Source organism: Misgurnus anguillicaudatus, chromosome 3, assembly GCF_027580225.2.
Source record: "Misgurnus anguillicaudatus chromosome 3, ASM2758022v2, whole genome shotgun sequence".
Lineage (NCBI taxonomy): Eukaryota > Metazoa > Chordata > Actinopteri > Cypriniformes > Cobitidae > Misgurnus > Misgurnus anguillicaudatus.
Genome location: NC_073339.2, coordinates 16,490,540 through 16,508,464, shown reverse-complemented (window position 1 = coordinate 16,508,464; position 17,925 = coordinate 16,490,540). Strand labels below are relative to the sequence as shown.

At 38.1% G+C, this 17,925-nt stretch overlaps 1 protein-coding gene across 7 annotated transcripts in view; it reads right to left on the bottom strand.

Moving 5' to 3' along the window:
* Positions 1 to 17,706, bottom strand: part of zdhhc5a (zDHHC palmitoyltransferase 5a) — a 32,384-nt gene extending 14,678 nt beyond the window's left edge. Inside the window, exons 1-6 of one of the 7 annotated variants that reach the window (XM_055204879.2) lie at positions 17,310 to 17,704; positions 5,874 to 6,666; positions 5,111 to 5,428; positions 1,090 to 1,211; positions 750 to 907; positions 108 to 280 (exon numbers count right to left, since the gene is read on the bottom strand). In XM_055204879.2, coding sequence (XP_055060854.2) covers positions 108 to 280; positions 750 to 907; positions 1,090 to 1,211; positions 5,111 to 5,265 — 608 coding nt within the window. In that variant the 5' untranslated portion in view covers positions 5,266 to 5,428; positions 5,874 to 6,666; positions 17,310 to 17,704. Of the gene's footprint in view, positions 1 to 107; positions 281 to 749; positions 908 to 1,089; positions 1,212 to 5,110; positions 6,667 to 16,800; positions 16,918 to 17,309 lie in introns of those variants that run through there. The other 6 variants (XM_055204881.2, XM_055204882.2, XM_055204883.2 and 3 more) reach the window with 6 other exon arrangements.
* Positions 17,707 to 17,925: the final 219 nt, after the last annotated feature.

The following is a 17,925-nucleotide window of genomic DNA, read 5'->3' as shown; positions in this document are numbered from 1 at the left end:
TTTGGATATGATTCAAAATTATAAGGGCATCCCTGGCAAATCTGAAGTCGTTGTTCAAATAACTTACCAAGGAGTCAATTATGCAAAGTTTAACAAAAAAAGGATACGTGACAGCTGAATGAACTCTGTCCAGCTGATGTGTGTGGTAGAGAATATAAAGCAGGCCAAAGCCAAACACGCCCATGATGTGAGCCGTCAGAGACAGCAGGAATAGGAAGAAGTAACGGTAATTCCTCCGGCCGATACAGTTATTAACCCACGGGCAGTGATGATCAAAATCCTGCATGAGAAAGAGAGGAGAGAGAGAGCGCACAAGCTTAAGGCTGTCCAAAGAAAGCACAGTTCTTTACTTAACAAGAATTGATCGATTTTTGCGTAGCTTAGAGAAAATGCAAAAAAACCCCAAAAAACAGTGAATAAAAAATGTTACTTTAAAATGTTCGGACACTTATTCAGCCTGCTGTTCTGTGCTATTGTTTAGTTGAATAACTTGTCTTTCCAGATTAAATGTCTGGGGTTCGGCTTGGATTTTGTAAAATCATTTTCTAAATGAATAAAACGTATAGTCCAGTGCGAGTTATATGTGTTTTTTTCTCTACAAAATGCATTTTTGACCGATGCGACTTATATTCCGGAAAAATACGGTAATAAAACTGGTATACTTTGTCAACTAACACATACTAACACATGAATTGGCCCTGTATTCATGTATACTGAAGGTCTGGACTAAGTTCTGTGTATGTTTGTACCTCCACACAGTTGTCGCACACAGAGCAGTGTGAGCAGCGCGGCGGTCTGTAGAAACGGCAGGTGGAGCACCACTTCATCCGCACCTGAATGCCTCGGATCTCCACCGTCTTATAGAGAGGAGCTCGAAAATCATCCTCTTTATCTTCGTCCTCCTCGGCTGCAAGACAAATACAAAAGAGGTCAACATACCTGCCAAATGAATGGACAAATTCTTTCCAAGACATTCTGGACACAACTTTCCTTTCATTGACATGAATTTAATATTTTCCTATCACACAAAAATCTCCTTTACTAAAGCAAGCCTACAGACAGATTATACCAAGAACTATGTTTTATTACCTCTAGGGAAAATCCCAGGATCCATAAAGGTGGCCATACAGAAGTTGGCCAACACAAAAAGAAACATAATGCCATTGTAAATCGGCACAGCAACGGAAAACTGCTCCGAAAGCCAAGGACACCTGAAAGAAAGACAGAAATATATCTATGTGTGTCTGTGTACTTGTGCATTTTAGAAGACTATCATTTACTTAGAAGTATCACAGGAACACAGACCAACATTTTTGACTGTCGAAATAGCTGAAAGTACAACTGTACAAATTTAGACATAAACAGATGCAGACTTTATCTATTGGGAAAAATGAAACGACACAAACTAAATCCTATTGGCAATTTTAATAGGGGAGGAGCCACCCAATAGCTATGTCCCAATTCAAAGGCTGCAACCTTCTAAGGACGTATTTTAAGTATATTTTTCTGATTCCATATTTATTTTTATAAGTCAGAAACATTTCCGCTGTGTCCTGCAGTTGATCTGGGCCTGGTTGCATAAAGCACCCTAAGTTTTTCCCTTAAGTATGACACTTACGGTAAGAGAATAATTTAAGTGTTTTGTATATAATCCTATATATATTTATGTTAAATCAATCTGCGCAACCCCGTCGTTGACTTTCTTTGATGACGTTTGCAGGCCGTTCCAAATGAGCGGTTATTGTCCGTGAAGTCCACTTCAACTGATATACCGTGCTCAGGGTGTAGGGAGCAGTAAACACTCCGTAGGAACCCTGTCGAATGGAACGCACCTCATGACAGCGACCCAGGTTTGTTGATATAAAATACTATCGTTGCCATGGAGACGCAACAGAAAAAACTTAAGGGTTTTTCTGCAACACCCTTAAGTTTAAGGGAAACATAAAGGTTAACTTAAGGGAAAATTACACTTAAGGTGCTTTATGTATCCGGGCCCTGTTCTTTCATTTAATACATTTTATATTTATGTTTATATAAAGAAAAACATTTTCTGCAAGGCATTAAACTTTGTGAAAATCATAAAAAATGCTGGCGGGGAAAGAGTTAATATAGGTCCTCAACTTGGTCCATCATCGTTTTTACCATCGCAAGTGGAAATGCATGCGAGAAAATGCGAGACAGATTTTTTTGACCAGAGGGAGGGGTTCTAGCAGACCTTGCGGTCCACTTAGCATTGATGCGTTGTTACATTTTGGGAGAGGTGTGCATCAGGCTACGCCGTAGGCTGCATAGGGTTCAGGTTTTTGCGTAAGCTACGCTGTACAATCGACGCAGAAGTATAAAGCCAATTTTAGCTTCTGGTTTCAGTGGAAATAATGGCAACACATCAAACAAAGTATTGTGTTTCAAGGCACTTCAGTGGGTCTTTAATTTTCAACATAAACACGACTTGTAGTGTAAATATTTAAACATGCTTTGCATCTTGTTTGCACAGCTCACTCTCAATTAAAGTGAGTGCCCGTTGTCAAACTAAACATGGTTTAACAAGACAAATTAAATTCACCATAAATGGATTTGTTTCACTGTCAGTATTACATTTTTTAGCACTGTCAAAAGAAAATACTACTGCACCCAGTATATAATGCCCAAACTACAAAGCACTTGGATTGTATTCAGTGAAATTGGGCATTAAAAAATATGAATGTTAAAGGAATAGTCTACTCATTTTCAATATTAAAATATGTTATTACCTTAACTAAGAATTGTTGATACATCCCTCTATCATCTGTGTGCGTGCACGTAAGCGCTGGAGCGCGCTGCGACGCTTCGATAGCATTTAGCTTAGCCCCATTCATTCAATGGTACCATTTAGAGATAAAGTTAGAAGAGACCAAACACATCAACGTTTTTCCTATTTAAGACGAGTAGTTATACGAGCAAGTTTGGTGGTACAAAATAAAACGTAGCGCTTTTCTAAGCGGATTTAAAAGAGGAACTATATTTTATGGCGTAATAGAACTTTTGGGAGTACTTCGACTCGCCTGAAAAGTCCGCTCCCCTTCTCACTCTCATAATGGGAGAGGGAGGGTGTTACTGCGCCGAGTCGAAGTACTCCCAAAAGTGCTATTACGCCATAAAATATAGTTCCTCTTTTAAATCCGCTTAGAAAAGCGCTACGTTTTATTTTGTACCACCAAACTTGCTCGTATAACTACTCGTCTTAAATAGGAAAAACGTTGATGTGTTTGGTCACTTCTAACTTTATCTCTAAATGGTAGCATTGAATGAATGGGGCTTAGCTAAATGCTATCGAAGCGTCGCAGCGCGCTCCAGCGCTTACGTGCACGCACACAGATGATAGAGGGATGTATCAACAATTCTTAGTTAAGGTAATGACATATTTTAATATTGAAAATGAGTAGACTATTCCTTTAAGCATGAGGTGTTATGTTCCAGCAGCATTTTGGGCAAATAAAGATAATATTTGTCGGTTACTGCATAACTGATTAATGTTTCTTTTGAAGAGTAAAATATGATTTTTATAAGGCTAGCTTAGGAAAGAGGAATGCAGATGTCATCAGCTCAGATGTTTGAAAAGGGGAAAATTGTATTATGGTACAGTATAATAGTATTTAACTAGCTATTTTGGCATATAGGTGTACACTTAAAACTTTTTTCTGTCAAAGTCTTTGTTTATGTAGTCTTCTTTTTCACCTGTGAATCTATCTCGGATTAATTACTGTTGCTGTTTTGTGTTAATATCACATTTAAAATTGAGCTATACAGATGCCAAGTCTGTGCTATCAGAGTCAACAGAACATGAGAGATTAGTGTTGGTGGGTGACCTCTCTAAGGCCGTCCCAATGCTGACACAAACACGTCCACACAGTTTGTTAAGGACTAATCACAACGTTACATTGCACTATATATGGATTATTTCCAGGCTGTAGGCAATATGATGTTATTTACCTTAGTTTTGTTATTCGTTTTCTATATTATCCCAGCAGGGTGTTTACTACTCATAACATTTGTCTCCAACACATTACACAGAATAAAAACTACTTCCAGCTTGCAGTCCATTCACATAATAAACCCATTACCAACAAGGGAATTGATCAAAAATATATGCTCCGAGTCAGCACACAATCTACAGGGTCCCAATGATATTTAAACCCTATTATGTTAAAGGAAAACAACACTTTTTTTTATATTTTACTATGTTCTTACCTCAACTTAGATGAATTAATACATACCTATTTTTTTCAATGCGTGCACTCAATCTTTGTATAGCGCATCGTGAATGTGTTAGCATTTAGCCTAGCCTCATTCATTCCTTAGGATCCAAACAGGGATGAATTTAGAAGCCAGCAAACACTTTCATGTTTTCTCTATGCAAAAACTGTTACATGAGTAATTACACGAGCAAGTATGGTGGCACAAAATAAAACGTGGCGATTTTTTGTGCGGATAAAAATGAGAACTATATTGTGTGGCGGAAGAGCACTTCGTTTGCAGCAGTTCGGCCTCAGGTGCAGTAATATTGACAGAAGTTTGAGCGAGAGAGGGAGTAGTCAGGAGTGATGATGTTACTGCACGCTTAGGTCGAAGTGCTACAAACTAAGTGCTCTAAAAAAAAAAGTTTTCTTTTGTGCTACCATAGTATACTTACTCGTGTAACTACTCATGTAACAGTCTTTAAATGGGAAGAACATGGAAGTGTTGGTGGCTTCTAAATTCATCCCTGTTTGGATCCTAAGGAATGAATGGGGCTAAGCTAAATGCTAACACATTCACGACGCGCTGTACAAAGATTAAGTGCACACATTGATAAAAGCTAGGTATGTATTAATTCATCTAAGTTGAGGTAAGAACATTGTAAAATATTGAAAAACAGCGGTGTTTTCCTTTAATAGCAATTTTCCATGGCAGTATTCATCTCCCCTAATTTGCTCAGCTGCTATATAATCAACTACAATAAAAAACACTAAAGTACTGTAAAGAATAACTTGCAGTCAACAGTTAGTGCATATAAGCTCAAAAAGTGACTCAAGACAAACATTTCTACACTACATGTTGACTTGCCAGGCAAATCTTAAAGTGTTGTACTCACGTGAAGCAGAAGAAAAGTGTGGTTGCTCCAACCAGGAAGGCCGTCGCTGCAGAGACTGGCACGTAACGGCTCGGCCGGAAAGGTTTAGATGGAACGGTTGGGTGGGGCGAGGACGTGGGTCCAGACACGCCCCCACTCATGCTGCCGCTTGGCATTACTAGGGGGCAGGATGGCAGCACGCCCCAGTAAATTATCCGTTTGGGAGTGTTTGTGTCGAGACAGCACAAACGTATAGGCTAGGAGAGAAGCCGTCGTCCTTTCAACAGTATATAAAAAGTCCACAACGTGAGCATTGTTTCAAGAGTTTAAAAAATCCTCCTTAAAAAAAAAAAAACGTTTTGTAAAATCTTCAGGTAAAATTTCTGCAGAAAGAAGTTGGGTGCGGACTTTCAATGCTCAAATTTTACATTTAAATATGGTAAAGCAAAGCACAGCTGTATTGGTCATTTACTTTAAATAATAAGTGTAAATGCAACCGTTTAGAAAATAACAATCAACAACTAAAGGTGGAAATTTCCAAACTAGTTTAAATGAGGCAAATAAAACTGAAAAGCTAACTTATCAATAGTGGCACATTAAAACATGTTGACAAGAAAGATTTGGTGTTACAGTATGAAATAAGAGGTAGAGCAGAGCAATGTTTATAAAATGTTTGCTCCTGCAACCACCGACAAACATTTTCGGATAAACATCTCTACTTGGCTATGACTTATTTCAAAAGCACTGTTTATTAACTCAAATAAAACCTAAGTTGGAAACAAACCTTCAAAAAAAGTGCTTATTTAGTTAAGTTTTAATGGAAGTTGTCGGCAGTCAAAACAGTAAGCAGTTGAAGATCCTTTCCCTTCACCATCCACATGAAAACGTAAAATGTCTCTCCTTCATTTCAACCAGAATGAACTACATCCCAACGTAAGAAACAAAACTGAAGTGTTTCTTTCATTTTAGTCAAAGCATTGCTGATGCATCGGTGATGGTGAGCTATGCACCACTTCAGGCCTGCACTCGTATTGCTGATTAGATCAAATCCAACAAAAAAGACCTGAAATGAGAGGAATGCTTTAAAACCTGTTCTTAAAAAACCTTTAACTTGGAAAAAGGTGATGAAGCCAGCGCTTAGCTCCTACAATCCCCAATGCTCCTACAAATTGATTCAGGTCAGTGGAGTGATTCTGAAAAAAACAACAGAGCTGTGGAAAAAATCCCAGGATGCTCAGGCGTTTAAGTGGAGCTCGGGGGAGGCAAAAAAGAAACAATGAAAAATCAAAAGGTCTCCTTTGGGACACTTTAGGTTTCTGTGTGTGCGTGTGTGATTGAACACATCAGGCCTAGCTGACGTCTATAAACAGATGAAGCGGCATTACATAAGGATCTCAGGGGGACGCGGTCTCATGGGAGTGTCATGGGCCATGCCTACACTGACTGTGTGGCGTTATCTCTTCTTTCAGTGGATCAAATGCACTCACGGTTTTGCCAGCACTGTTCCTCTGATCAGCTGATGGGCATTTGTAGTGGGTGTGCTGAAGAGAGTACTTGTGAATGGAAACAGACTCCACCTAAAAAACACAAAGAAAGAAAATTGGGTGTGTATACCAAAGAAGTCGTGTATAATAAAAAGGCATGAATTATTGAAGCAGAGAATATTCAGACATACTCATACATAAACTACATGGATTACATATATGCATATACTATTATTAAAGATATTAAAGGGAAAGTTCACTCAAAAATGAATATTCTGAAATCATTTAATCACATTTATGTTGTAAAGAAGGTATTTGGAATTAAACAGAAAACAGAAGCACCACTGACTTCTGACTTCAGCACTTTTCAGTTCGGGTGGCCCGCCTAAGCAGGGAAACCCTACCGCCTTAACTAGGTCGTTCAAAAAAAATATATACATATTCGCTGCAAAAAAGGCCGTTAAGTGCATCTCTGAGAATAGCGCGGAAGCTCTTCACACCGGGAGTGGGCATGTGCGCCACACGGCCGAAATGAGAAAGACGTGGTCCAGACCATCACTGTCTGGAGGATAACTAGCCAGTTGATAAAACATCTTGGAGAATAGCGCCGACGTGCTTCACACCGCGAGCGTGCACCCACACCACACAACCGGATTGAGAGAAAGACGTGGTCCGTCATGTCTGGAGGATAGCCAGTTGATAAAACACGTGTCTGTGAGAACTGTAAGTGGACTTATGTTTTGGGTTTATTTAAAGGAATAGTCTACTCATTTTCAATATTAAAATATGTTATTACCTTAACTAAGAAGTTTTGATACATCCCTCTATCATCTGTGTGCGTGCACGTAAGCGCTGGAGCGCGCTGCAACGCTTCGATAGCATTAGCTTAGCCCCATTCATTCAATGGTACCATTTAGAGATAAATTTAGAAGTGACCAAACACATCAACGTTTTTCCTATTTAAGACGAGTAGTTATACGAGCAAGTTTGGTGGTACAAAATAAAACGTAGCGCTTTTCTAAGCGGATTTAAAAGAGGAACTATATTTTATGGCGTAATAGCACTTTTGGGAGTACTTCGACTCGGCGCAGTAACACCCTCCCTCTCCCATTATGAGAGTGAGAAGGGGAGCGGACTTTTCAGGCGAGTCAAAGTACTCCCAAAAGTGCTATTACGCCATAAAATATAGTTCTTCTTTTAAATCCGCTTAGAAAAGCGCTACTTTTTATTTTGTACCACCAAACCTGCTCGCACAACCCCTCGTCCCAAACAGGAAAAACGCTGATGTGCCCGGCCACTTCCACCCTCCTCTCTAAATGGTACCATTGAATGAATGGGGCCAAGCCACATGCTATCGAAGTGTCGCAGCGCGCGCCAGCGCTTACGTGCACGCACACAGATGATAGAGGGATGTATCAACAATTCTTAGTTAAGGTAATAACATATTTTAATATTGAAAATGAGTAGACTATTCCTTTAAGCCTGCCTGCTATTGTATTAGTCTATAGTTCTTGCAAATTGAGAGTAAGTTAGCTGGTGATTTTGTTGTTTGAGCAACCTGCTAGCTAGGTTTCACGTGCCTGTTGATTAGATATAATTGTTGAGCGCTCTGCTCACGTTATTTGTGTGCATTGTTTACATGCTACAGTAGTTACACTCCTTTAAGATAATGTAATTAATAGTGGGAAATAATCAGTTTTTAAAATTTTTGCGCTATCTATCATCGTTCGCCAGACTTTCTACAACATCTCCTTTAATTTGTGTTTATTAACCCTTTAGTTTCACTTCATCACGCAGCTATTCCCGTTAGAGGTAAATACATTTAATTCATTTTTAATCTAATATGTTTCATTTTCTGTCATAGTTTCTTCAAAATTAAGTTTTATTTAAGTGTTTTTAATTAAAATATTTTAATTTTCATCATAATGCGTACGCACCACCCCTTTGATTGCCACGCCCCCAGCCCTGCCCCCACCCAACCCTACCACCTTAACTAACAAATTTTCTGCGGGAAGCCCTGCATACTAAGAAAAAAATACCACTATGGAAGTCAATGGTGCCCAAAATGGTTTGGTTACAACCATTGCTCAAAAAAAAACTTCCTTTGTGTTCAGTAGAACAAAGAAATTAATACAAGTTTGGAACAAGCAAATGATTTTTGGGTGAACAATCCTTTTAAATTCCTCATTAAGCCATATAAAATATCCAAACATTAAAAGTAGTACCATACCAAAAAACAGACACTTATAAATTATAATATTATTACCAAATGTGAACACATGCATGTTAAGCCAGCAAACCTGACATGATGCTTTAGGATTTTTTTTAAATACACAAAACAGTCATGTTCTTTCCTGGACCAGACTCACACCCTCTGTGCAACACAATACAGAACAAAAATAAATAAATAAACTGCCCCTTATTTCAAAGACATCTGTAGGCCAATGTCCAACCAGTTTTTGGAAAGATGACATCACATAAGCTTTCACTAGCAAATGTATGCAAACAAACGTAATGTCTGAATGTTTGCAAAGCCTCAAGGTTGTGTCTGGCTTTGTGTGCGTACTTGCAAAGTATGTGTGCAGTTCACCAATATAGCAGCAGAGGCTCACGGCATTTTATTGGTTGACCAAAGAGGAAAAACAATAAATGATCAAACAGTGAATAAATTATTGATATAGCCTAATATAGCTTTCGTTTTGTTTGCAGGAGGAGTGCATTTTTTATAGTCCACTGTCCAGGAACAAAAAGACTGTGTTTCTGCTAAAATCTCATTTCTAGGAACACGCATGCCTCAAATTAAAAACACATGGACTACAAGGCACATGGGATCCTTATGGACTGCGAGACCTAAATCAGTCAGACCAGTTATTCATTTATTGTGTGATTAAAGATACACAATCGCAACAGAGAGGTGATACTGCAAACAGAGATAGTTGAAAATAAAGGAGGATGTTAAAGTTACCACAGTTAGGTGGTGGTTGACAGCTGTTCTCATCAATTAGTAAAGAAAGGAGTGAAGGTGCAATTCAATACAGTAACTAACTCCTAAAAACAAAGACGACTACAGATAATAATTGTACGTCACAAGATGGCCTTTTAATTTTACAAGAAAGATGTAACTAAAATGACATGCGTGTCATTTTTTACCCATATGACAGACTTCCTTCCAAGATTCTGGCTGCTCTTTTATAATATCAGTTATATAACAAAAGTGAAATGGGAAAACGGTTTTCCAGTATTAAAATAACGGAAAATGAACAGAAAAAGCATCACAAAAATAGCCCATATGACTACTTTATTCCTACTTTCATACTTTACTCCAAGTACTCTGAAGTCGCATGGTCGCTTTGTGAGAGGAACAAATCCTTGTGTGCAATTTAAGTTGTTATTCAAGGAACATCTTGCAGCTCACAAATCAGTAAATAATGATTAAATTTTTTTTCTATAGCTCCTCAAATAGCTATAAGTAAGATAACAAGTAGTTTTTTTTATTTCGAGAACTTCAAATTTAAAAAAAAAATGAACTGGACTAGCAGGAGGCGGTAACGCCTACACATAGATCCATTTCAAAGAAAGTTCTGCGCATTATGAATATTAATCATAAAACATAGATAAGGATTAGACGTTCAAAAGCAGAGTTATACAAGTGTCACAAGGAATGCCATAAAATCGTAGACATGCACCAATTAGAAGGCTGCGACCTTCTTAGGACGTATTCTAAGACCAATTGCATGACTTGAGGCTAGTAAGGCCATCCCAATTCGAAGGATGCTTAAAATGAAGCCTCAAATTGCATCTTAATTTTTTTGCGCTGTTAAGAACGAATGGATCCTTTACAGCCTAGGCTATCCCAAGATTCATTGTGCACCAGTAACGGCTGAATATAACATCTGGATATTTTAAAATAAACTATTAAAACCTTTATTAAATAAAAGTGTGTAAAAAGTTTCTTGTTACTGCTTTAGAAGTTTTTTTACAAGTCATGTTTTATATATCTTCCTATATTCAAATGAAATATTTGTGTGTCTTACAACTGCACACTGAAAACAGATATAGTGCTACTGAGTTGTTTTTTTTAGTAATATTTGCGACACAAGACTTATAGTAAACCTGTTCGACCATAGCAGTTTGAACAAATTTCAGAGCGTCATGTTATCAGTTTAGGTATGTTCGACATCTAGAAATTTGACCTGTGGTCCAGTCTAAAATTGCCATTGCTGAGCAACTCTGCATAATGTCCGAGGGACAGCACTCCAAAACATTTCAGGGTGGAGTTGCATATCTGAGGAGTTTTGGTTTGGCGGTTGTAGACACTACTTATGATCGTAGACTGGGAATAGGCTGATCATGGATTAGCATCCAACAGTCCAAATACTTGCTTTCATTGCAGTAGCCTTTATCTACCACTGGATTTAGGTGTGGTTGGGTCAGCATCACAGAAAAGCCAGTTTGGATTATAGCGAGCCAATAGTTCACGCATTTATTTATTTGTTCATTTTTTACTCATTTATGACAAGTCACTTGAATGGTGCACAAAAAGGAAGCTGATTTACTCTAAGGGCAACAGCTATGCGCAAGACTCCAAGACGAGCGCATTTTCCAGGTGCGTGCGAGAAGGAATAATTATGGGTATAAAAAGGGATTAAGCACTATATGGTAGGGATGCACCGAAATGAAAATTCTTGACCGAAACCGAAAACCGAAAATCAAGGCCGAAAAACCGAAACCGAAACACCGAAAGAAATTATTACGCCAATTATTAATAATAAATTGCATTTATGGCTATCACATTACAGTTTTTGAGGCACAGATCAGATTATTTTTCGGATCAGCAAAAAGCAGGTGGGAAAATCTAATAAACAAAGAAATTGCAAACATTTACAAAAAAGAACAAAGTTGTACATTAATAAGGTCTGAAATTAGCATTAGGTACAGATATCAAATTAAATGAATTGTAACACAATAAATTAAATATATTTTTATTTTTAGAGCTATTTGTCTCTTTGTCATGGGTTGTTTGATTAACATTAATGACACAGACTTAAGTAGGTTAATCTGACTGTAATCTATACACTTAAGAAATTAACAACGGTTAACATTCATTTTCGGTTGACTTTTTCGGCTTGATTTTTTTATTTTGGCCCGAAACCGATAATGCCATTTTCGGACGAAATTTTCGGCGACCGAAAATTCGGTGCACCCCTACTATATGGACTATCTTTGTATTTTAAGTTGGAAATTTAAATAAATTATCAAATTTGCAGGTTAAACTGATATACGTATATTTAGGAACTGCATCTTAGCATTTTAACTGGATATTTTCTTTCACAGCTTCACAACTAGCTCATTTTAGGTTAGAAGCAATGAGAGGGGATGCGAGTTATAGAGCGGATACCAATTAATTCTTCAGTTTCTTAGAAAAGTGATGATGATGATGAAGTTTTTGCGAAAGTGCGACAGTGTAACACAACCTAGAAAAAAGAAATTTAGGTACTTTTCCTCATGCCAGACATGCATTCCTCTGAATTGCAGCAGATAAGAGCCCTCTGCATGAAACACACATAGTTTACATAGAGGTAGTGTTGGGCGATATGCCCCATTTTGAGATTGTCTGTGATAAGCCTGTGAAATCGCAGATACACGATAGTTTTGGGGGGGGCAGTAGTTTACCAATTTTTTTGTGTGTTAATTTTTTACTTATTTATGAAACGCTGTCATGACCACATCCTTCATAAAACTGACACTATTAATCCATCTGCGTTATTAAAGTCTAAAATTTCCTGCATGCCAGGGAGTGGGAACAACAAACTCACTGGTTTTAACCATCTCCACACCTTACAACCTCTCTAGTGCAAGGAAATGTCAGAGCCGCGCATATTACAAGATCAGGTGCTAGTAGTCCATGCCTCGTGCATTCAGGTCCGAGCATCCAAGACGCGCACATTGAGTCCACGGAATCTGTGTGCATTACAAGCTCTCTAATGCAAACTGAAGCCCACAAACCCTCTCATGCAAGGAAAAGCATGCAATGTGCATGTTAATGTGAAACTATGAGGATAATAATACTAATCAAATCGCCAACTATCATCATGAAAGCCCGCTTTTAGCGATATGTCTGACGGTTGCTGATACACGATACAATCGTCTATCAGCACAACCCTACATTGAGGGGTAGTTGAGGTAGTATACAAAATTAATCAACTGCTAAATAATTTACCAAACTGTTATTATCTAAATAATTATTATTTTTTGCAGGTGGAGAAGGAAAAGCACCAATGAAGCCAATGAAGACATTCAAAAACTGCTCATTCTTAGTTAGGCCTACTTACATTTAGTTGGTTATTTACATTTATTGTTACTAGTAAACCTGTTGTTTACCGTATTTTTCAGTCTATAAGCCATGTTTTTTTCATAACTTGGCCGCCTGGTGCTGCGTCTTACAGTCAGGTGCGCCTTGTAAGTCAGTATGAATTTATTTTGACATTTATGAGGCAAGAGACAACATTACAGGTAAATTCTGTATGCTATGGTTTGTCGTTTAAATAACTGATAATATTACTATTAACGTGCAGACACGTATTCAGCTTGCTGTTCTGTCTGCTATTTAGGGGCAAGTCTGCTGTCTGCTATTTAGGGATGCACGATATATCGCCCAACATATCGTTATTGGCCGATAACTGCTTATTTTTAATATTATTGGTTGTCGGTCTGATAGCAAAATTAGGCCGATAAATGAAAGCCGATAAATGATGGATTATTTTGGTTTGTTGAACCACTTCACTAGCTCATTGCTGGCCATGTGGAGTTTTGATTGGTGCTTTCTGTGACATAGCACGAAGATGACTTAAGAAGAGTATGCTAGTCTAGCGCAAAGACAAGATGTCCACGGTCTGGGAGTTTTTCATTGTGAAAATCATATGAATATTTATCGGCCTATATATATCTCGGTTATCTGCCCCCAAATATAAAGAGTTATCGGCCAAAATTTCCATATCGGTGCATCCCTACTGCTATTGTTTAGTTGAATAACTTGCCTTTCCAGATTAAATGTCTGTTCTTCGGCTTGGAATTTGTAAAATAATTTTCTAAATAAATGCGATGTATAGTCCACTGTGACTTATATATGAAGAGTTTCGTTGCAAAACAAGATAACCACCGTTTTTTAATTGTTCAGAAATCTCGTTTTTTGGTTGTGCATTCCAATTAATTTCAATGCAACTGCAGTTGGTTTGTTTTGATTTAAACCTTCATAACTTAAAAAATACAGCTAGCACCATAAAACAAAATAATAACATGATAACATAATAATAAACATGTTTTGAAAAAAAAGTTAAAAAATGGATTTTTCTCGTTTTGCAACAAAACTCTTCATATGTTATTTCGTCTTATTGACGCATTTTTGAATGATGCGGCTTATACTCCGGTGCGGCTTATAGTCCGGAAAGTACAGTACACTGTTTAGATTGGATGAAAATATGTATGGCATGTTTTAGATCAAAAGAGGAAGTCGGAATCACATATTTTTCGCAGCAAATAAAAAATAAATATTGATGACTTAATCCTTTTTTATACCTTAATAGGTCAATGTATCATGGGAGATACATCTCATAAAATCCTGAATATATCAAACATTTCCAAAATTCCAATGAATATCTTTTATACAAGTCCAGATGATACAAAAAATGACATGAAATTTTTTTTTGCTCATTGTTTTCCACTCTTGCCTGTTTAAGTGAAAAATCTTTAACTGCTTAAAAGTTGGCAACATTTGGTACATGATTTTGGGAAAAGATCCACATGCTTCTTTGTTTTCTGCAGTCAATGTAGAAAAAAAACAGTTGAGCACTTTATTAGTTTGCTTTTTGTTTCATGCTGAAAAAAATTATCAATATTTAGATTTCCTAGTAAATGGCAGTTAGTGGCGGGCGGCCATGGATATCTGTCAAAAATCAGTGCATCCCAAGCAGACATTGTAATGTGTGGACTTATGTGCATAAGCCTAGACATTGCAAACTAAAAACATTCAAGACACAAAACAAAATCAAGCTTGCCTAGGTACAATCACCACCATTCACTTTTTAAATGCATAGAGTGTGTTTCAGCCCACGTGACCCTGTCTGTGAAATCCAGTCTAAAGTCTCATAATCTAATGAGGAGTTCAAAGTTTCATTATGCTCACTGATTTCACATCGATTTCAATCTTTGACATGACCTTTCTCATTCAATATTATTAAGATATCAAGGTTATATCTACACAGAATGTTCATTTCTTATTATGTTTTATGAACAAAACATTAAGTCCCAAAAAATGACTTTAGCTGGGTTTTCTCTAGAGTTGAAACGATTCATCGAGTTACTCGATTAACTCGATTCAAAAAATTCCTTGAGGCAAAAATTCTGTCTCGAAGCCTCGTTAAATTCCTATGACGCGCAGTACATGCGCCGAGATCTGATTATCACAGACCGTTGTTCAATGTTCAGGAAGCACATCATAGCGCGTGATACATTTTGAATATAGTTGGCGCTGTGGCGGAGATGTCCATAAACGGCAGAGAATGTCTACAGTTCAGCATCTGAACCGAAAACATCCACTGCTGTTTCACCAAACGTCGAAGAAACAAGGTAACGTAGCTTTCGCTGATTTGAATCCCATACTGTATTTGCAGCGTTGTCGTTATGCGGTTTGACTAGATATGATGTTTAGCTTTGATGTTTTAAGTAGTAAACGTATTCACGTTCAATTGCAAGAGAGTATAGCTTAAAAAGGACCCCCGCCTTCACACACACGCATGCACCCTCGTCTCTTTCATGCGAGTCAGACCCATCGTGCAATGCATCACATATACTTAAACTTTTATGTAGCCACGCAACAATAATTTCAGCTGCAAGCATTCATTGTATACAGCGGGACGTGATGTTCTAATTTTTTAAAAAGGATTCTTTACCTAAAATGCACCGCAATGCAAGTGATGCAAACCAAATGCAGCGTTCTATTGAAAATGAATGTATGTATTTCTGCTGTACCAAAATGCAATGAATGAAGCAACTGAAAGTCTGACTGGGGTGTCACAAACACAGGTGCACGTGCGCGTACACACATAGGTTGTTACCATAGCAAACAGGCTCACCCCAGAAATTATATATTATTTGTTAGTAGCATAATGGTAAATGCTGCAGGTGTAGAAATGTACATAAACCAGATATTTACTTTGATGTCACGGCTAGATTACAGCATGAAACCTGTTGTGCATATTAATAAATTAACTGCACTGGCACTTATAAACACTAAATGGGTAAAATTTGAAATAAATAGGCTTATTTATTGGAGCCAAATGCCAATACGTCTGTTTTTATTTAGAAATAAAAGCAAAATGCTTGAACACTTTACAGCCACGTCATTTTCGTTATGCATTATTTGTTTTGGTTGTTTAAAAACACACACAAAATTTTTATCCGATTACTCGATTAACCGATCGATTCAGTGCTAGATTAATCGATTACAAAAAGAATCAATAGCTGCAGCCCTAGTTTTCACAGACTGTCTCACATATTGCACTTCACTAAACCCTCATCATGTACATTCACTCTCTCTACAGCTCACTGATCCATAACACAACATAATGACTGAAATCTAAGGCCATGTGGCAATACGCCCCCTGCCAACGAAGTCAACCTGTATTTTCCACGATCCTCTAAACGCCTGCCAAACTCATATGGTGACAGTAAAGCAAAGCATCTCTTCAAGAGGAAACGGTCTTGAAAAAACAGAGAGAGAGAAAGAGAAAGTGAGTTCAAATAGCCTTTTGAACTTTTCCCTTTTCCAGTTTTCCCTGACACGCCCCTCTGCTCTCTCTGGCGTTATTATAAAACAGACATAGAGAAACACACGAGACCAAAGCTGGTATAGCTAGTTATGCGACCTGATACAATGCCCCACAGCCAGTAATCGTTTGATTTCAAGCAAACATGTTACATTATTAAGTTTATTATATTTTAGTCATTCGTGACTCATACGGCTACTTAGTTAGTGTTTTGTTATGATTCCACTGTAAAACAATGGTTGCTATTTTTTACTCGTTGACTGCAATCATAACATGCCATAAATGAACAGGTGACCTGAATGGCGATACATTACACATGACTAAAAAATTTAACGTGCAGAACTGATTAACGTGAACTCATTATAAACAGGTGAGAAGATTAAAGAGTCAGATGAAATCCTACCATCGTAATTTAGTGTACGGGTCTTATTTTCAGGCGGTGTGTATCTTTTGGGTGTGTTTCGCCGCAGCTGCACTGTTGTCATCGGTTAGGCCGCGACATGAATCCGCGCGATGCCGATTCACAGCTCGCGCTTGAAGCGGTGGCATCGCGCGGATTCACTGCGTGACCCTAATCGATTACATCAGCTTAATGTTACAAAACGTTTATTACTCGACATATTTAACGTTATCACCCGAAAACTTGAGCGACTACGTGTTAACGTAAAGAGTATCTGTGATCACCACCTTGATTAAATGGCTTAAAAGGAATGACAACAAAGAGAGATGCCGAAAATCGAGACACGAGCTACAACCAAATCGATTCATTGTTCGACATTAAACCGTTAAATAAATATATAAAACATAAGTTGTAGCACAGCTGTGCAGGACGATTAGCATGACAGCTAGCATTATATCTGCCCGTTCAAAAAGTGTTCACAATGAAATAAAATAACACCAATGGCAACCTACCTGTCAGTTCATTGGCGTCGCTGGTTTAGAGGATTTGTGTGTGTGGCACTGGTTATCCTCTTGAATAGATTAAATGATGGCTTTAATCTCCGTTTCAGTCTTTGGGTGGTGGGGTCTTCCCGACGGCTCACTTAGCCAGTTAACGTTAGCCTGTGTCCAAACTGTGAAGCTTTAGCCTTATTTATGTACGCACCCGGCTTTAAAAATGCTCTTTGGCGTTTTGGCTTCACTCGACCTATTTCTGTAAAGACTATATACAACTTAATACAGGGTGTAGCTTAAAGCTAACGGCAGGTTTAATGTATTTCAACCAGCTCAGCGCAGCCAGCGGCACGAGCTCACGAGCCTGCTAGAAGCCTGACGTCTCCGCCCTCCCATGAGATCATTCGCTAGCGGTGCCCGTCAATCAAACAAAAACGACCAATGACAAGTGCAAGAGAGTATTTGACGGGATTTGTCAAACTTATCCGAATCTCAGGTGTTGAGGGAAAAGTGTAACGGACCCGGTAACGGACACTACTTCTTTAACGCACTCAATATCTGTCAGGAGGACTCTGGAAATGATCAAATGGTAGGCTTTCTAACTGCTTTTACCAACAAAACGAGTATTTATATT